The sequence below is a fragment of the Orycteropus afer genome, unplaced genomic scaffold, assembly GCF_000298275.1.
Source record: "Orycteropus afer afer isolate SDZICR_OR568_19922 unplaced genomic scaffold, OryAfe1.0 scaffold00051, whole genome shotgun sequence".
Taxonomy (NCBI): Eukaryota; Metazoa; Chordata; class Mammalia; order Tubulidentata; family Orycteropodidae; genus Orycteropus; species Orycteropus afer.
The window spans coordinates 11121411-11143167 of NW_006921638.1; the positions used below are offsets into that span (position 1 = coordinate 11121411).

Sequence of the window (21757 nt, forward strand, 5' to 3'; positions counted from 1 at the left end):
GTAAGTAGAGGGTCAATGAAAAAGGGGAAGGCGCTCAACAAGATGGACTGACACAGCAGCTGCAGCTATGGGCTCAGTAGTAGGGATCATGAGGCTAGCATAGAACCAGACAGTGTTTCATTCTGTTATACATAAGGTCCTATGAGTCAGAGACAACTCAACAGTACATACCAACAAATAATAACATCTTGAAATCTAAACAAATCTAAGGGAATTTTTAGAAATATTTCTTTCATCAAATAAAAATGTATTCCCTTGACATCAGTCTAGGATGTAAAGACAAAGACAAGGCAACAGACTAAGATGCAATTTGCTTCTATGTACACTCTCTCTGGTAAGTAAAAGATCCAACACAATTAGCATGCAGTTCAAACAACAGGTCCATGTTTATCATTTATCCAAATAGTCTAATGGTTTTCAGGATGAAGCCAGATTGAGAAACAGTTAAAAAATTGAGAGCTACAGATGCCTAAGTCATGCCTATACACAGTTAAGTTTATAACAATCAGCACTTTTCCTTGGACAATCAAGTCTAAGACAAACAGAAATAAGGTTCTTATTGCCTAACTTCATTCCACAATTATCTTCTTTTTGTTTTACACTTCACGAACACTTACCTGCACAGGGGAATTACAGTAGCTGACAAATAATTTTTTTTTAATTAATTTTATTTTGTTGTTGTTCAGAATATACACAAAACAAACACTGATTCAACATTTTCCAAATGAACCAGTTAGTGACAATGATTATATTCTTTGAGTTGTACAACCATCCTCACCCTCCTTTTCTGAGTTGTTCTGCCCCTATTTATATAAATTCACTGCCCCCTAAAGTTCCCATCTAATCTTTTGAGTTGCTGTTGTCAGTTTGATCCCATATAGATAGTTCTTAAGAGAGCATAATGCTCAAGGGAAATACTTTTTTTACTATTTCAGTTAAACTACTGCTTGATTTTAAGAAGACTTCAGGGGATATTTTTCACTTAAGGTTTAAAGATTATCTCAGGGCAATAGTTTCAGTGGTTCATTCAGCCTCCATGGCTCCAGAGTCTGGAGTCCATGAGAATTTACAATTCTGTTCTGCATTTCCCCTCTTTTGATGAGGATTCCCCAATAGAACACTTGATCAAGATGTTCACTAATGGTAGCCAAGCATCACCCAGTTCTGGTCTCATGGCAAAGGAGGCAGTTGTTCATGGAAGCAATCAGCCACATACTCCACATCGTCCTCCTATTCCTGACTCTCCTTCTTTTACTGCAGAAGAAGAGACCAACTGCCACTTGGATGGCCTTGGATGGCCACTTGTAAGCTCTTAAGACCCCAGGCACTATGCAATAAACTATGAGCTAGAAAAGAAACACTACCATGTTATTTAGGCCAAGAAACTTGGGTGTCTCATGAAACCATGCTCCTAAACTGTCAAACCAAGAAACCAAATCCTATGAGGATTTTGGTTGTAGATAAGCAGCCTCAGCAGCTACCTTTTTTTTCTGCCATTGCTATAACTGTATCTATCACACAATTTCTGACAATTCCACTTTTTACAGGTGTACAAAGAAATAATTTATTCTTAATAAAAACAGAAGTACTCAATGCAATACAACTCATCAGTCCTTAAATGCTGTGCAAAGAACACATAAGAATCTATTATACAGATATAAGTAAGAAAAGGCATCTGTTGTTCCTAATCTTTTTTGCAGACAACCTATATCAACAAATCTAGGACATGATTATGTTACCCAAACACTACCCTGTAACTTTACGTTCTATGGTCTCTACTAATACTAGTCAAAGTGTGGTAGTGATCCAGGTCAGTTTACCAGGAGGAAAAGAAACTGAGAATAAATGTTTAGAAACTTTATTTAATAATATGACAAAGCTAGTTTTATGTCTGATGACTCTAATAATAATAAAAAAGGGACTTATATTTTGTATGGCTTTTTAAATTTTTGTTTTCTTTGTATTTCATTTTTATTGCACTTATTAAAAGTACTGTGTATAACTGCACAGTGCCTGGGGTCTTAAAAGCTTCCAAGTGGCCATCCAAAGTACAATTGGTATCTATTCACCTACAGCAACAGAGGAAAAAGGAGAGTCAGGACAAGGAAGAAGAAACAGATGTGTGGTCAACTACCTCCACAAACAGCTGCATCCTCTGTCATGAGATGAGAAACAGTGGATGGTGCCAAGCTACCATTAGTGAACATTTTGATCAAAGATTCTATAAAAGAATCCTAATCAAAAGGGGGAAAATGGAGAACAGAATTTCAAATCTTCATGGAATCCAGACTTCCTGGAGCTATGGAGGCTGGATAAACCCTCAAAGCATTGCTCTCAGATAATCTTTAAACCTTAAACCAAAATTATTCCTTGGTTTTCTTAGCCAAATAGTTTAGCTTAACTAGTAAAGAATGTCTCCCTAGAGAATTAATAGTGTTTTAATATCTATCTATATGGGATCAAATTGACAACAAAAACTCAAAAGACTAGGTACAAAACCTAGAGCGCAGTGACTATAATAATCGGAGAGGAACAACTCAGAAAAGGAGGATGAGAATGGTTATGTAACTGGAAGAATCTAACTAATCTCACTAAATTGAACACATGGAAACTGGTGCAAATTGGTAAACTGGTATATGTTTTGCTGTGTATACTATCAACAAAAATAAATTTTTTTAAAAAAAAGTATATAGTAAAAGTATTGTATTTAAAAAAAAAAAGCCCTTCATCATCGATAATTTAAGAAAGACTATAACCATACCATTATATAGCCAACCAAGTATGCTTAAGTCTTTTGCATTCACTCCTCCTACCAACAGCACCCAAACCACAAAGCAAAAGATAAATAAAGACTTGTTAAGTGAATTAAATAGGCATCCTGGTATCACAATGGTGAAGCACTCAGCTGCTAACCCACAGGTTGGTGGTTCAAACACACCAGCCACTCCATGGGAGAAAAATGTACTAGTCTGCACACATAAAGATTTACAGCCTTGGGACAGTTCTACCCTGTCCTGTCGGGTAACTGTAAGTCTGAATCGGCTTGAAAGCAGTAGATAAGTGAAGTAAGTAACAATTAATACATGAAAAAAACAAGGATAAAAGTAGCTAAGAACTTTATCATTGGTTGAAATTAACATTAGTAATAACCATGTTATTTATACACCTACACACATATATAATGCATCATATACATATTACTATTGCCTATTACAGGAAAAGGTGTATTTTTTTGGGTTTTTTTCCTCTCAAGGGAATGGGGTAAAGAGAATATTTTGAAGAGTATGTTTCAAGGGTACTTACTTTTTTAATTGTTCTCAGAGTTCAAAGTTCTTAACAATGACTATTCTAGAAAATATGTAAGTTGATTTAGAAGGAAACAAAATGCTAATAGTCCCAAATGTTCATTCTCTAGTCATACATGTCACCTAATATAGAAACCCAGTTTGAAAGCACTACCCAGAATAGTTTAAATATGTAAATTAACCTCTAAGAAATACAACTTACTTCCTAGCAATAGTGGTCACTCGGATACGTCTCTGCCCACTTGAATGCTGATACTGAGTCACAAATTGGATTGCACCACGTCCTCCTTGAGGAATCGGAGCATTATGCTGTACAAAATTAAAGGAGTAATAATCTAGCAAAATGTATTGAACTGTTGTCATATCATCCTAACACTATTCACTCTAAATCAATTTGAAGGCTATGTGATTCTAGTGCATACAAAATAGTTGTGATTTACCACATAAAAGTGAAAAAGCAGATTTGAGATAGGAGACAAGTGATGAAGGATGAGAAAAATGACCCAGCCAGGGAACTATAGTTCAAACAGAGGACATGGAAGAACAAAGTGAAGGGAGAAGTATAAAGAAATTATCAGACAAGGAAAAACCTAAGTGAGGCAATTTAGGCCTAGTAGTAATTGCAAAAAGAGAGACTGAATTAGGTCCACCTTTCCCTAAGTCTAAAAGATGAAAGAACAACTTTTTAGAGAATAATCACATGATGAATAGATGACCAACACAATTAATGGCAAAAGTTAACAGTAATACATGATACTCAGAAAAAAAACAGCAAGTAGTCAATAGGAGTCGGGTCCGACTCAACAGCACATAACAACAACAGTCAATAGGAAACTTATCCTCACATTCCTTAACAAGAGACATTCTAGCTTTCTTCTATGTCAATATGAGTCACTATGTTACAAACTTAGATTGTTTTTTTAAAGAAAAATCTTGTATCTGCCTTGGAAAGCCTATTAGTATTCTGTGGTTCATTTTATGCCTAATAACTATTGGTATTTAAGTAGTTTATAAATTGTATCAATCTTTAATGTGTTCATTTCTTCCTGTAGCAGGAAAAATAAAACTTTCCAAATATGATGATTTTCTAATCTTTTTTATAGATTGGATATATTAAACTTTCTTATAGGAATACTTATATATCATTATATACCTTGATATATCTAGAAGGAAAAGTTAGATAACTAATCTGAAAAAGAATTTTATTTATGGCTCCATTTTATTTAAAAAAAGAAAAGAAAAATTGCAGTTGAACATTGGGTGGTCCAAGGTTGGACACTGCAGGTTTCCTTGACAACTTTTTCTATTACAGTATGTCCTTCTCACTACAGAATTTAGCCCTGAGAAATAGAAAATAACAAATGAGAACTTCAAAACACAATGATAAACTTTGGATCATATTTACCAACAGAAAAGAATATGAAATTTTCATAGCCTAAGTTAGGTACTTACTCAAAAATACTATTCGATACTCAAATACAGGATAACATACCTGATTGACAACCTCAAAATACACAGCTAAGGTTGTAGTGGGACTGAGTCCACATATCTTCCACTGACAAGTACCACCTGTTCCTATTTCCTGTAAGAGTAAGATACAGTATGTTTAAAATAGAGAATACAAATATTACTATGTGTAAATCTAGAAAAGAAAAAAAAACTAAAATAAAAATCTATTTCCAGTTTCTAGCTTATTCAACAAATATTGAAAGTTTAAGATTTTTTAACCATATAAGCACATAATGAAATAAAATTAACCAATTTTTAACATAAAATTATGAAATAATTCAAATTCTTGCTAAGTAAATTATGAAACTATTGATACGAGTTCTTGTTATAAGACTTTAAAAGTATACATCATTTAATGAAATAATTACAACTAACATTATCCTTCCATCCAACTATTTGATCTGTGCAAAGAAATACTGATTTAACACATAATACATGTACTTATGAATAAAAGGTCTCTGGATCAGAATTGTGAACTTAAGTAGTTCAACTCTTAGGAAAATTTAGATATAGATCTTCACTATATAAACTTATGAATTAATTTTTGAACTTTTTGTCATTTCTAAACCTAATCACCCATACTGTGTATCTGTGTCCCACTATCCTCCTTACAGCTACATGATTCTACAATTTTAATGTGTAATGTACTTCCAGCAGAAAGGAATTTAAAAAAAAAAGGAAAATTAAAACTGAAATCTGGCTAATTTGGCTACTTTGTTGGAAATTCCATGAACAAATTCAGAATTAATTCTGACTTCCACAATTCTGTAAATTTCCAACTCATTTTTTTGGGGGGGGGGGCCAAACTGAAAATAACTTAAGCACAAAATTAGAAGACTGGAGAGAGTAGAAAAAATGTTTTAATTTAGAAGTGGATGAGAAACAAAGGTTCAAGGAAAGAGAAACTACAAATAGATTTACACCACTGGAAGCTAAACCATACTCTAATGAAAAAGCCCAGATATTAATTTTGAAAACAATGCTATAGGGGTCTCTTTTGCTTTTGCCCTGAGAAATAATTGTGTTTTCCAACTGAAATAAAGGGTAACTTACATTTTCAGACACACAAGGTCCTTTAGAATTGAGAGATACACAGGGTCCAATAGCTCCTGAAATCTTTATTTCCCTTGAGGTCTATAAAATAAGAAAATAATAGGCTTTAGTTTGCGCAAAGATAAGCTCAAAGATTAGGGAGAGGAGAACAAATATAGCAACTCTGTACTTTCTCCACAATTTCACCATCAACTTGTAACTGCTCTAAAAAATAGTCTATTAAAATATATACCCTAATGTTTAAAAAAAATTAATCAATGAGGACTCTATGCTCATAACTCTCCAATTTAAAATCTAGCTCTGACCTGATTTTAATCTTGTATTTCCAACTGCCCATAGGAGATCTCTATTTGGAAGCTTACCCTGAATTCAAACTCATACCATACCCAAAATTTACATGTCCTAATCCAAACACTTAAGATGTTATCTCCTATTTTCTTGTCATAGAAAATCTGTCACCAAGATTAGTCTCTTTCCAATTTCCACTGTGACCAAAATTTAAGCTATGATTACTTTCTAAAAAAATCAGAAAGCCAACCACAGTTTTCTTACTCAGATTTTTTCCCTTCTGACCAATGCTGAATATCACTCTCATACTAATCCTACCCAAAATAGTGGTCTCCATTAACCTACAATGGCTTCCTCTGTCTGTACATGCAGCTCCAAACTACATCCAAACCAGATAAAGCTATTCCATTCACATTCCAATAGAAACCAACCACTCTCATAAAGCAGTTTTCCCAACATACTACTCTCACCTCTCTGTCTCAGCATTTATGCTGGATTCCCGGATGAAATGCATTCTCCTCAACCAACTTAAATTCTGCCATCTTTTGAAACCCAAGTAAAGTCATACTTCCGCTACGATAAACTATTTCTCCCGTCCACATTCATCTTTCTTCTCCTAATCTGTACAGCATTTTTTTAATCTATTTCACTCCTTCATGTGTTAACTTGTCTTTTTATCAAGACTAACTTTTTCAAGCACAAGACCCAAGCCTGCGATGTCCCTTGAAATCTGTATGATCTCCTAACATAACACTGAACATATTCAATAAAATGAACAAGGCTAATAGAACACATTCAATGAAAAATCAAAGTCAATGTATAATTGTTGTTAGTTGACATTCAGCCAATTCTGACTCAAGGCAACCCATTTGTAATTAACAGTAAACCTTTTATGAAATCAATGCCCCAACTGTATGTCAACAAATGACCAACCATAAAATAATTACTTGTTATCCAAATGGCATAAAACAAGTTCATCTTAAGTTAGATACCAATTCCTGCCATTAAGAATAAAAATAGCATTAAGATAAATTCAGCATTAAAAAAAGATAAAAAAGACTTAAAATTAAGCCCTATACAAAGGAAAAATATATAGTTCAAGAAATTTTTACCTGTATGTCTTCTTTGCTAACAATTTTTAGAAATACATATAACCTTTACCTGTACATTTAATGATGACACAAATTTCTAGTGAATAAAATCTCTAACTCTGGGTTTCAACATAAAATAACCACCATTTTAAAAATATATACTGAATGTGATTAATAATGCATTAATATTATGGTCATGCCCACAATTTTCTCTCTTGACAGCATACTACAGATGTCAAGTTTTGATTCTTACCTTTATTTCTAATGTACCACCAAAGCCCATTTTAAACTGTCCGTGCATATCTTTGGTAAAGACTCTCTGGAAAGTTTGCTTAAATAAGGAGGTGTTGAAAGAATCTCCCATTACCATGTATCCTCTACATGGAAAGAACAAAAAACATCGGTGACACAAGTACATGTGCTAAAACCAGGAAAGTAAAAGCTACCAACAAATTTTAAAGATGTTAAAATCAAAGTTGAATTGCTTGCTTCTGTTTTAATACACTTCCCTAAAAGAGAGGTTTCTTAATAACTACTCAACAAATAAGAATATAAGTATCATTCAAATAAAGAGTTATTTGAAAGAAGATAAAAATCTTCAAAATATAAAAACTGAATTACAGTGTATGATGGTTAATTTTATGTGTCAACATGACAGGCTACAGTGCCTAGTTGATAGGTCAAACACTAGTCTAGATGTGACTGTGAAGGTATTTTGAAGATTGATTAAGTTGGCTTTAAGTAAAGGACAGTTTCTTCAGTAATATGAGAGAGCCTCATCTGAAGGCCTTAAGAGCAAAAACTAAGGTTTTCTCTCCTAGATATTTACCTATAAGAAACAAAAACATATATTCACACTAAAACCTGCACATAAATGTTCAATGTAGTATTATTCGTAATAGCCAAAAAGTGAAAACATAAACGTCATAAAATAATGAATGAATAAAACAAAAAGTAGTGTTAGCCATACAATGGAATGTTATTAAATGAAGTTGGACCATTTGCTTGTTTTTTATAAAGCTACAAAAAGAAGTTAAATACTAGTACATCCTACAACATCAATGAAGCCTGGAAACATTACATTGAATGAAAGAAGTTAATCACAAAAGACAAATATTATATGATTCCATTTATGTGAAATGTCAAGAACAGGCATATCTAGACAGAAAGCAGATTAGTAAATGCTTAGGGCTGTAGTGCAAGGAAGAGAGGAAGGGAGGAGTGAGTAGTGATTGCTAACAGGTACAGAATTTCTTATAATGGAAATGTACTAAATAAAATTAACTTGTAGTTATGACAAGTGGTCTCTATTCACCTAGAACAACAGGGGAACAAGGAAAGTGAGGAATAGGAGGAGGATATGGAATGTGTAGATAACTGCCTCCATAATCAACACCTCCTTTCCCATGAGATCAGAAGTGGATGGTGTCAGCTACCATTACTGAACATTTTGATCAAAGACTCCATGGAAGAATTCTGATCAAAAGAGAGAAACACAGAGAGAACTTCAAATTGTCACATATTCCATACTTCTTAGAGCCATGGAGGCTGCAAGAACACAGGAAACTACTGTTCTGAGTTCATCTTTAAACTAAAAATATCCCCTGATTTCTTAAAATCAAACAATAGAGTTTCATGCTCTTTTAAGAGCTGTCTATATGACTTGAACAGGTCATAAAACAATTACAAACAAAAAAAAAATCCCTGGCCCAGACGGTTCCATTGGAGAATTCTACCAAACATTCAGAGAAAAACTGACACCAATCCTACTCAAACTATTCCAGAACATAGAAAAGGATGGAATCCTCCAAAATTCATTTTATGAAGCAAGCATAACCTTGACACCAAAGCCAGGCACACACATCACTAAAAATGATAACTACGACCAAATCCCTCATGAATACAGATAAAGATCTTCCACAAAATCCTACCCAACAGACTACAACAACATATCAAAAAAATTATACATGATGAGCAAGTGGGGTTCATACCAGGTATACAAGGATGGTTCAACATTAGAAAAACAATCAATGTCATCCATATAAATAAAACAAAGGAAAAGAACCACATGATCATATCAATCAATGCAGAAAAGTCATTTGATAAAATCCACCACCCATTCCTGATCAAAACTCTCAACAAAATAGGAATATAAGGGAAATTCCTCAACATAATAAAGGGCATAGATGCAAAACCAACAGCCAACATTATTCCCAAGGTAGAAAGACTGAAACCCTTACAGACAGGAACCAGCCATGGATGCCCTCTATCACCACTTCTATTCAACACTGTATTTGAAGTCCTAGCCAGGGCCAATAAGGCAACAATGGGAAATCAAAGGCACCTAAACTGGTAAGGAAGAAGTAAAACTATCCCTATTTGCTGATGAAATGATCCTATACATAGAAAATCAAAGAGACTTAGCAAAAAATTACTGGAACTAATTGAGAGATTTAGTATAGTGGCGGGACACAAGATCAACATACAAAAATCAGTTGGATTCCTCTACACCAGCAAAAAGACTGCTGAAAAGGAAATCAATACCACTTTCAATAGCTACCAAAACAATAAAATACTTGGGAATAAATCTCACCAGGGACACAAAAGACCTGTACGAAGAAAACTACAAAATGCTACTTCAAGAAACTATAAAAGATCTACAAAAATGGAAGAACATACCATGCTAATAGATAGGATGACTGAACATTGTAAAAATGTCAATACTACCCAAAGCAATCTACACATTCAATGCAATCACAATCCAGATCCTATCAACATCCTTTAAGGGTACGGTAAACCAATTACTAATTTTATATGGAAAAGAAAGAGACCTCAGATAAGCAAAGCACTATTGAAGAACAAAAGCAAAGTAGGAGATCTCACATTGCTGGATCTCAAAACCTACTATACAGCCACAGTAGTCAAAACAGCCTAGTATTGGTACAACAACAGACACACAGACCAGTGGAACAGGACTGAGAACCCAGAAATAGATCCATCAACCTATGGTCAGCTGATTTTTGACAGAAGGCTGAAATCCATTAAATGGGGAAGAGATGGTATCTTTGATAAATGGTGCTGGCAAAACTGGATATCCATTTGCAGAAAAATGAACCAAGATTTGTACCTCACACCATATACAAAAACTAACTGCAAATAGATCTGGAGATCCATCCAGATGGAGTTTAGGATATGTGAAACCTAAAACTATAAAGTTCATCAAGAAAAAACTAGGGGCAAATTTAGAGAAATTGCAGTTAATGTCATGAGACAAAAGGTACATGAGCTGCGTATGGAAAGTGAACTTGCTCTGTAAACTTTCACCCAAATCACAATAAAAAATGTAAAAAAATATTTTTGAATTATAAATACCATTTGATCCAGCAATCCAATTACTTGTATATATCCTAAAGAAGTGAAAGCCAACACAAGAATAGATATATGCACATCCATGTTCACTGTAGCACTATTTACAATAGCAAAAAGATGCAAACAACCTAGGTGCCCATCAACAGAAGAATAGATAACCAAACTATGGTACATACACACAATGGAATGCAATGCTGAAGAATAATGTAGAATCTACAGAACACCACATAACATGCATGAACTTGGAGGATATTATGCTGAGTGAAATGAGTCAATCACAGAAGGACAAATATTGTATTAGTTCATTATTGTAAAGTCAAGGAAAGTTGACTTTTTAGTCAAAGTTCCTTCTATATGGAAGGAAACTTTGTTAGTTACCAGGGGTGGAAGGAGAGGATAGGAAACACTGCAAAAATAAAAATTCTTTAAAGAAAAAAAAAAAAAGTACCTATTAAAAGGAAAGATTTGGGGGAAAAACAAAACTGTCTATATGAGATCAAGCTGATTAACAGCAACTCAAAAGATTAGACAGGAACTTTAGGGGGCAGGGAATTTATATTAATCGAAGAGGAACAACTCAGAAAAGGTGGGTGAGAATGGCTGTACAATTCAAAGAATGTAATCAATGTCACTAAATGGTACATGCAAAAACTGTTGAATTGGTGTATGTTTTGATGTGTATGTTCTCATCAGCAATAGCAAAATAAATAAAAAAAATTTGCAATGGCTGCTCAAACTGTGACTATATTAAAAAATTACTGAACTATATAATTTAAATGGGTAAATTTATGGTATATGACTGATATCTCAATAAAATTCCTAAAAAATAAAACAAAATAGTTACTGCAGGATAGTAAAATGATCTTTACAAATGAATTTAGTCTTTTAGGAAATTTTTTAAAGTGAGCTCTACTGAAAATAACATCAAAAACTGGTAATAGTTGTTGCTTTGAAGTAGTAAGATGATGACTGATTTTTCCCAAAAAAAAAAAAAACCTGTTAGTATTGTTGCTAAGTGGTTTACAACTGTGAAATTTAAATACATACCCAGTTAGGTTAGGACAGCATTTCATCTCCAGCAGGCCTGTCTGATCTAATGCACATGCATAGATGTCAATAACATGACCAGATGTAGCAGCCCTGTTAGCCAACGCTTCAAAATGCTAAAAAAGATTTTTAAAAATTAAAGTAACACACAAATTTAACCATTCTATAAATCTTTTTTCCATTAACATATCAAAATTATCTAAGGAGAATGAAAAAAAAAAACCCACTAATTTACATATGACTTGTTCTCATTTAACTTTCTGTTGTATCTAATAAAATGGCATTAACTTCTGTTAGGGCTAATATTCTCACAGTCTTTTCTTTATAAGCCATTCTTTCTAACAGATAAACCCCTAAATTAAACTAAACATGAAAAAGGTAGAGTTTGAACACCTTGCTACAGGTGTATAAATAAAACAGAACAACACAGAACTCTCTTTCCTGGTTAAACCCACAGCCAAGTAATAAAAACATCTGAAAATAGACAATGAAAAAGTAGTTAAGTGAGCAAATCTAAAGATCCTATCAAGAAAAATTAGTTGGCAGGAAATACTATCTACTAGTAGTGATAGAAAAATATCTATCATTAAAACTTTTAAAAATTTAACAAATAATGACCACCAAAAACAAGTACAATACAGCACAACTATTTTAAAAACTGTGAACTACAGAGAATTAAAATAATAATATTAGTAAGCAGAATTAATAGGACAGTCAAGAGTCAACATTTGTGAAATGTACAACAAAACAAAAATAAAAGAGAATTTACAAAGAAAACAATTCAAGAGAATATGATGGACTATGCAAGCTATGGACAATATACACATCGAGCAGAAATGTTAAGGACATCTTTTTTCATTTTTATTCAGATTTGGATGAAAGTTTACAGAGCAAATTTGTTTTCCATTCAACAGTTCATACACATTTCATTTCATGACACTGACTGCAATCCCCACAATGTAACAGCTCTCTTCTCACTTCCTCTCTGTGGTTCTTTTCCCTGTATTCTTCTTCCCCATGCATTCCTAACCTCTGAGCTATCTCCCTTTGCAAATTCTGTCCTTCTGCTCTCCCACAGTTGATTGTTGTAAGGAGTGTACCTACCTGGTATAATTGTAGGCTGGAAGCAATGTGAGTTCAATTCTAAGCCCAAAGGGTCATTAAGGGCTATAGTCTCAGGGGTTTCACCAGTGTCTATCAGACCAGTAAGCCTGGTCTTTAATATGATTTTGAGTTTTGTTCCACATTTTTTTCCTACTCTATCCAGGATCTCCTAATCTGATTCCTTTCCAAGTGACTGACAGTGGAAGCCAGGAACTAGTTCTTCTGGTCTGAGTCACATAGGCTAAGGTTCGCATGGTCCATTAGGCCCTTGGACTAATTGTTTCCATGCATCTTTGATTTTCTTCATTCTTCTTTGCTCCAGATGATGAGAGACCCACTGTCACATCTTAGATAGCCACCTGCAAGCTTTAAAGACCCTAGTCACTACTAACCAAAGTAGGATGTAGAACAATGTTTTTGTGCAGTACGCTATGCCAATTGAGCTTGATGTCCCCCACGAACATGGTCCACAGCTTATGGGCCCAACAACTCACTCCCTCAAGGCATCTGGCTGTGGTTAAGAAGTTATCATAACTTGGACCCATTACCTCTATTACAGACATTCTTATGCCACATACAAATATGAATGTAGAAATATCATCTGCCAAACTTATAAATGGTCATGGGTACATTTCCCTTTGCTTATCCATACCTGATCATTTAGCCTGTCTACCTATGTATCTACCTGTAGATTTATGTTTGTTATTACTGAAAATGCAGTATTGTGTATACGAAAGTGTTTACCTTTGTTGTCTGTACCTCTTGAGCACCTCTCCATGTCTTCCCTAGTGTTATAATGCCGGGCACTCACTTTCATATTGCCTTTCCCTTACCCAAATCAATACTTATCTTTTGCCTATCTAGCAATTTTCCTTCCTCTCCCTTCCCATCCCTGGTAACCAGCGAAGAAAGTTTCCTTCCATGTATAAACCTTTCTTTGACTTTTTATAATATTCCATTGTGTGTATGTATCACAGTTTAATTATCCATTCATCTGCTAATGGACACTTAGGTTGTTTCAATCTCTTTGCTCTTGTGAATAGTGCTGCAATGAACATGGGTATGTATATACCTGCTTTTGTCCTGGCTTTCACCTCTTTAGCATATATATGCGCATACATACATATATATACATATATCTAGTAACAGAATTGCTGGATCAAATGGTATTTCTAATTCCAACTTTTTAAGGAATCCCCATACTGATTTCCACAGTAGTTGTACCATTTTACAGTTCCCCAGCAGCATATTAGAGTCCCAATCTCTCCATATCCTCACTAGCATTTGTTATTTTCTTTCTTTTTGAACTCTGCTGTTATTGCTGGGCTGAGAAAATATCTCATTGTTTCAATTTTGCATCTATCTAATGGCTAAAGATTGTGAGCATTTCTTCATGTGTTTGTTGGCCATCTGATTATCTTCTTTGGTCAAGTTTCTGTTCATGTCTTCTACCCATTTTTTTAATTGGACTGTTTGTCTTTTTGATGATGAGGTGTTGAGAGTTTACTATAAATTTTAGAGATAAGTCCCTTTCCAGATACGTAATTGCCAATTTTTTTTTCCCCAATCTGTAGGTTCTCTACTGTCTTGGAGAAGTCTTTTGATGTACATAAGAATTTTATTTTTAGAAGGTACCAGTCATTTAGCTTATCTTATTTTACATGTAAGTCTTTAATCCATATTGAGTTTGTTTTCATGTATGGTACAAAGTATAGATCTTGTTTCATTTTTCTGCAAATGGATATCCAGCTTTGTCAGCACCATTTGTGAAAGATTCTATCCCCTACGTAATGGATTTTGGCCCTTTATGAAAGATCAATTGTCCACAGGTGGATGAATGTACTTCTGGGTTCTCATTTCTATTCCACTGGTCTGTGCCTCTCATTGTACCAATATCAGGCTGTTTTGACTACTGTGGCTGTATAGAAGGTTTTGAGATCTGGGAGTATGAGACCTTCTACTTTGTTCTTCTTCTGTAGTGTATTGCTTATCCAAGGTCATTTTCCTTTCCACATAAAACTAGTGATTGGTTTTTCCATGTTCTTAAAGGATGCTGATAGAATCTAGATCAGGATTGCATTGAATCTATAGATTGCTTTGGGCGATACTGACATTTTCACAATGTTCAGTCATCCCATCCATGAGCATGGTATGTTCTTCTATTTATATAGGTCTTTTATAGTTTCTTATATAAGTGTTTTGTAGTTTTCTTTGTATAGGTCTTGTGTCCCTGGCAAGATTTGGTCCCAAGTATTTTATCTTTTGGGTAGCCACTGTAAATGGTATTGCTTTCCTTATTTCCTTTTCAGAGATTTCTTTGTTGGTGTAGAGGAATCCAACTTATTTTTGTATGATGAGCTTGTATCCTGCCACTAGGCTGAATCTTTCAATTAGTTCCAGTAACTGTCTTTCTGAGTCTCTGATAAGAAACTTTTTCAGAAGGGAAAGATATTCTTTAAATAAACATCAAAAAAGGTACACAAGGTTTCCCTCAAGAATAATCTTTTAAAAATGCCTATTGGTGCTTCTATTAAGTTTTCACATATTTAAAACAAGAAAAATTGTAATTTAAGTTACAAGAAAAAAGAAAGAACATTTCTCCAAATATAAATAGCAGCTATGGTATGAAACTTCAGAGTATCATTATTTCTGTCATTAAATAATTATATTCTTCCTCTTCTTTCAAATGAGTATTTATTTCTAAAAAGCAAAAAGACTTGAAAACAAAAATTACCTTAGTTGCCTTTTTAACATATTTGGCATTGTCCTTTTCAATGTCATGCCATGATCTTATAGGTATCTTCAATTCATCTCCAACCACCATTCCAGGCCCCTGAGTAGCTGGACCACCAATGAACATCATAATATGAGCACCAGTGTTGGGAAAAGTACACTATTGGAAAAAAAGTGATTCATCAAAAAAACAGTTTAAAGGAAAACATAAATGCACATTTCTGTTAATAAATTATGATATATTCTTTCCAGAAAAGAGGAAAGAATGTATTTTCCAAGAAACAAACTAATCCAAAAAAAAGAAAGAAACTAATCCAATATTCAAAATGAAACTTACAACAAGGATACAAATTTTGGACGTTTCTTTTGAAATCCTATTCTAAATAAGTGCATTTCTAATTTTAAAATAATCTATAAACCTGATCTCTATAAACAAGGATATTTCTCCTTCCACTTAACTCATCCTAGATTTGGAGAAGACAAGACAGAAAAGGAAGACAGAAAGGGCATCATCTTCTGTTGTTATTGTTTTGGTTTCTGCTTTTTATGTTCAACACATAAGCATGTTTTATACTTCTGTACAAGCTGATGGACTAAGTACTCCAATCTACTCCCTTTCTTCCCAAAATCCCAGTGGAGAGAATAAGTACTCTTAAAAAAAAAAAAAAAAAAAAAAAAAATGAAGGAAAAGATCTAATAACAATTAAAAAAAAAAAAAAAGCAAGAAAGAGTGCTATTAGTAGATCAGAAATTTTGAGGAATTCAACCAGCAGATTGGATTAGATTGACAACATATCCCAGACACCAAAGGTAAACCAGATCTTCCCAAGGGAACACTGAGAAGTTCCACATTTGCATACTTAGAGTTAACAAAGATATCAATGAATCAAAGAACTGCAGTCTCCAGATATGGTAGTGAATAGCTACGTATCTTGCCCTCAGCAATTCCTAAGTGCTCTCTGTAAAAAGTGGGCCTGGAGAAGTTTCTTAGCTTAGGAATTGGAGGCTGACAGATGCAGAACAGAACACATTAAAATCATAACAAATAAAACAATAACAAATCAAACAACTCTCAAGAATTTCTGGAATTTAAAATATTCCCAAAATAAAAAACCTCAATGGGTAAGATGAAAGGCATGGCTAAAGATCAAGTTAAAACCAAACCAGCTGCCACTGGGTTGATTCCAACTCACGGCAACCTCCAACAGTACAGAGCACAACTGTACTCCATACTGTTTTCAAGGCTCTGACCTCTCAGAAGCAGATTGCCCAACCTTTCTTCCAAGGCACTTCTGAGTTGGTTTGAACTGCCAACCTTTCAGTTAGCAGTTAGCCATCTGAACTACTCACGAACTCAAATATTAGAAATACAGAAAATTAAGTTGAGGAAATCTTCCCAATACTGAAACAAAATATGAGGAAAAAAAAGGATATAAAAAGATGATGTCAAACATTAATCTAATGAGTACAGAATATGAAAAAGAAAAAAATACCTTAAGCTAAAGAATCGCAAAAGCCTTAAGAATGAATGGGCTTACCAAGAACCAAATCTAATTAATGAAAAAAAGAATCAAACCTAAACACAGCCTAATGGAATTTCAGAATTCAGGCACTTGACTGCTAACCAGAAGGCTGGCAGTTCAAACCCACCAGCCACTCCTCGAAAGGAAGGTTGAGCAATCTACTTCTGTAGTGATACTGCCTCAGAAACCCAAGGAGGAGTCGCTATGAGTCAGGTTGACTCAAAGGCACATAACAACAACATAAAGTTAAGAAGAACAGTCTGAAAATGACTAGTGGGAAAATTAATTTCCTAAAAAGAAACAAGAATGAAACTATATCAAATTATCATCAATAAACAGTATGTCAGAATACAAGGGAAGTACAGCTTAAAGATCTGGTGAAGATCATTTTGAACCTAGAATTCTATACCCACCCAAACTACAAATCAAGTATTAAGGCAAAATGTTTTTAAATTTTAAAAAATGGATTTGCATCAAAATAAAATTAAAAATAAATAAATAATAATTTTTAAAAAAAAATGGATTTGCAAGAACTCATAACATGTATAAGAAACAAAAGGGCAACATTTTAAAAGGAGAAAAAAGTTTAAAAAGTATTCCAGGACTGTGATACATGAAAAAGTCTTCTTCAAACAGCAAAACTGTAATAACAAAGAATTATCATCTCTATATATGTGTACACACTTTATTTGTTCCACAATGAGATGTATTTCTAGAATCACATTAGAAATGCTATTTAATTTTCAATTTCTGTAAGCAGTCATTGTGCAAAATACAGAGTTTTTCAAGGTTCCTTACAGCTCCACAACTACACGTATGATATAAACTTTGATGATAATAAAGTGGGAAGAGAGCTGTTACACTGTGGAGAATTGCAGTCAATATCACGAAACAAAATGTGGATGAACTGCTGTGCGGAAAATGAATTTGCTCTGTAAACCTGCACACAAATCAGAATTAAATAAATAAACAAACAGTAAAGAAACTTGGCAGAAACTACCTCAACCAAGAGATCAAAACATATCATCAGAATGAAACACAATGACATCACAGGCTTCTTAATATGTTGTGCTAAGTAGAATACAACAACAATTTTATAATATTCTTGCCAATAGTGTATAACCTAAATCTACTCATGGGAAACATCAGACAAACTCAAATTGAGAGTCAGTCTACAAAATAACTAGTCTATACTCTTAAAAAATATCAATGTTGTCAAACACAAAGAAAGAGCAATGAACGATTCTAGATTAAAGAAAACAAAAGAAACAAAGAAAAAGACTAAACAAAGTCTAAAAGACTAAAGAAGTCATAAAGAAGTGGATCGCCCCATCTTCCTTTCTTGGAGTAACTGGTGGGTTTGAACCAATGACCTTCTGGTTAGCAGCCAAATGCCTTATCCACTACACCACCAGAGCTCCTTGAAACACGCAACAAACTAATGTAATGCATAATCCAGAATTTCTTTTCCTATAAAAGATACTATATGGGAAACTGGTGAAATCTGAATAAAGTTTGCAGATTTGAGAATAGTATATCAGTATTAATTTCCTGATTTTGTTTACCGTGGTTTTGCGAAAGAATGTTGTTGTTATTAAGAACAGTTAGTATATGTTTAAAAGTTTTTAAAAATAAAGACATGTTTGTAACTGAATCTCAAATAGTTTTTTAAAACTTATATATATTAAAACTAAAACTGTGTTTAGGTTTGATTCTTTTTTCATTAATTAGATTTGGTTCTTGGTAAGCCCATTCATTCTTAAGGCTTTTGCCATTCCTTAGCTTAAGTTATATTTTTCTCTTTCATATTCTGTACTCATTAGATTAATGTTAATAAAGTTTTAAGTATGTGCATGGAATATATATATACATATTTATACATGTGATATATATTTCACATGTATGTGGGAGAACATCTGTGTATGTATGAGGTGGAAGAAGAGATGGAGAGGGAAGGAGGGAGAGCAAGATAAAAGGATATAGCACATGCGGAAAAATGTTAGCATTTGAGGAATCTGGGCAAAGGTATTCTTTGAATCATTCTCGCAACTTTACCTTAAGTTTGGAATTATGTCAAAGTAAAAAAGCTGAAAGAAAAATAAATAGTAACAGATCCTTGTTGCTGTTAGTTGCTGTTGAATCAATGCTGTCTCATGGCAACCCCATGTGTACAGAGCAGAACTGCTCCCTAGGGTTTTCAAGGCTGTGACCTTTCCAAAATAGATTGCCAGGCCTGTGTTATGAGGAGCTTCTGGGGGGATTCAAACTGCCAACCTTTCAGCTGTCCAGTGCTTACCCATCTGTGCCACCCAGGGAACCTAGTAACTAAATCAAATAGGATACCAATGAGTTCACAGGGATAGTAATAAATACATGAATAAATTGGAAGTTTGATAAGGAAAAGTATCCTTTTTTTCCTTATCAAACGATTTACATAGTTTCAAAGATCCTCATCATATAATGCTTATTAATTACAAAGGAGGGAAAAAAAGAATAATTTTACAATGAGATACCTGGCTTAAACAAAGTGACAAAATAAATATCAGTAATGGAACAAATCACATGACAGGATGCAACAAGAACACAACATTACTTCTTTTGTATTCCTGCCAATGTTACAGACTTGAATCTAATCATGAAGACATGCCAGAAAAACACAAAATGAGGGACATTTTACAAAATAATTGATCCAAATCTCACAACATGTCAAGATCATGAAAGTCAAGAAAAGGTTGAAGAAGTGTTCCAGATAGACCAGACAGACTTAACCACTAGCTGTAATGTATGCCTGTGAACTAAATCATTTCATTAAAACAAATTATTGGGACAACCGGTAAAACTTGAATGATGGGGTCTGAGGATTAGATGTACTACTGTATCAGTGTTAACATGCTGATTTTAACAGTTCTACTGTGGTTATGAAGAGCTCTGGTGGTGTGGTGGTTAAAGCACTGGGCTGCTAACCAAAAGGTCAGCAGTTCGAACCCACAAGCTACTCCATGAAGAAAAGATGAAGCAGTCTACTTCCGTAAAGATTTACAGGCTTGGAAACCCTATGGGACAGTTCTACTCTGCACTGTAGGGTTGTTATGAGTCGGAATCGACTCGATGACTGTTGGTTTGGTTTTGGTTTTATTATGGTTATGTAGAACAACATCCTAATTTGAAGGAAATATAACTGATTATATTCAGGGGTAGGGAACACCATGTCAGCAACTTAACCTCAAATAAAAAAACAAAACATGACCATGTCACTTTGTTGCTGTTGTTGTTGTTATGTGCCGTCAAGTCAGCCCCGACTCATAGCGACCCCTCCTTGGGTTTCCTAGGCAGTATCACTACGGAAGTAGACTGCGTCTTCCTTCCGAGGAGTGGCTGATGGGTTTGAACCGCCAGCCTTCTGGTTAGCAGTCAAGTGCCTGAGCCACTATGCTACCAGAGCTCCTTTAGTTTTCTGTATTTCACTGTACATTATTATTTCAATAAAATGTATTAAAAAAAAAAATCAAACTCACTGCCATCAAATCAATTCTGACTCATAGCGACCCCCTTTGGGTTTCTGAAGTGGTAAATCTTTACAGAAGTAGATTGCCCAGTCTTCCTTCCATGGAGTGGCTGATGGGTTTGAACAGCCAACCTTCTGGTTAGCAGTCAAATGCTTGCAGCACTATGCCACCAGAGCTCCTTTAATCTCAAATAGAAAAAATTTCTTTGTGCAGTACTTGAAACTCTTCTGTAACTCTGATATTATTTCATATTTTTAAAAAACTCTCCTCTCTAATTATAAAGCAAAGATATAAGAAGCATAAACATGCTAATTCTACTTAAAAGCAAAATTTCCCAAATCCAACCACTATACGCATTTGGGTGAATATCTTCCAGAATTCTCTCTATGGACAAAAGGAGATATACTATAAATAAAACTGTGCATAAATAAAATCATACACTCACTGTTCTATGATCTGATTTTTTCACTCAACATTACCATGTACATATTATTATATAAGCACACAGACATTTACATTCCAAAAAAAAAAGCATCATTACTACCTCAAGCAATCCTACAGCTATGGAAAGTGCCACCCCAGAGGAACGCAAAGGTCTTTTTCCCTGTGGTACAGGCCAAGGGTCTCGCTGAAGTTCTCCCAGAAGATCTGTGAGATTCATATCTATTTTCTGCACTGGCTGTAAAAATCTGCAAAACAAAGTAAATAAGATGCCATTTATAAATATTGTGGGTTAGGGTTCTGTTTTCTGTTTTGTTTTGTATATCAGAGTTTAAGAAACCAATTGTCCATTTTCTTAAAAATAGAGAAAAATTCTTTGAATACACTGTAGACCAATGGTTCTCAAACATTAGCACACAGCAGAATCAGCTGCAGGGCATGTTTAAACACAGACTGCTGGGCCCCAGTTCCAGAGTTTTTTGTTTTAGAAAGTCCGGGTTGAGTCCCAAGAATGTGCATTTCTAACAAGTTTCCATGGAGTGCTGATGCTAAATGGTTCAGGGATCACATTTTGAGAACACTGTTATATAACAAAACATACAACCAAATACTACTTTAGGTACTCTATCTTAAAGTTTTGAGGTTACTAGAAATAATTATGAGATTTATCAACACAGTTTTAGTGATATCACCTCTGATTATGAAGTCCAAGGGGCAAAGCTACTTTTGAAGTTAAGAACCAAGATGAAATGTTTGAGTCTATTCTTGCTTGATTGCCCTCAAACCAC

General features: G+C 34.3%; 1 protein-coding gene across 1 annotated transcript in view; it reads right to left on the reverse strand.

Moving 5' to 3' along the window:
• Positions 1–21757, reverse strand: part of SEC23A (SEC23 homolog A, COPII coat complex component) — a 69772-nt gene that overhangs the window by 28832 nt on the left and 19183 nt on the right. Inside the window, exons 5-11 of the mRNA XM_007938591.1 lie at positions 21073–21217; positions 15501–15659; positions 11663–11778; positions 7500–7623; positions 5868–5948; positions 4798–4887; positions 3508–3614 (exon numbers count right to left, since the gene is read on the reverse strand). Coding sequence (XP_007936782.1) covers positions 3508–3614; positions 4798–4887; positions 5868–5948; positions 7500–7623; positions 11663–11778; positions 15501–15659; positions 21073–21217 — 822 coding nt within the window. The remainder of the gene's footprint in view (positions 1–3507; positions 3615–4797; positions 4888–5867; positions 5949–7499; positions 7624–11662; positions 11779–15500; positions 15660–21072; positions 21218–21757) is intronic.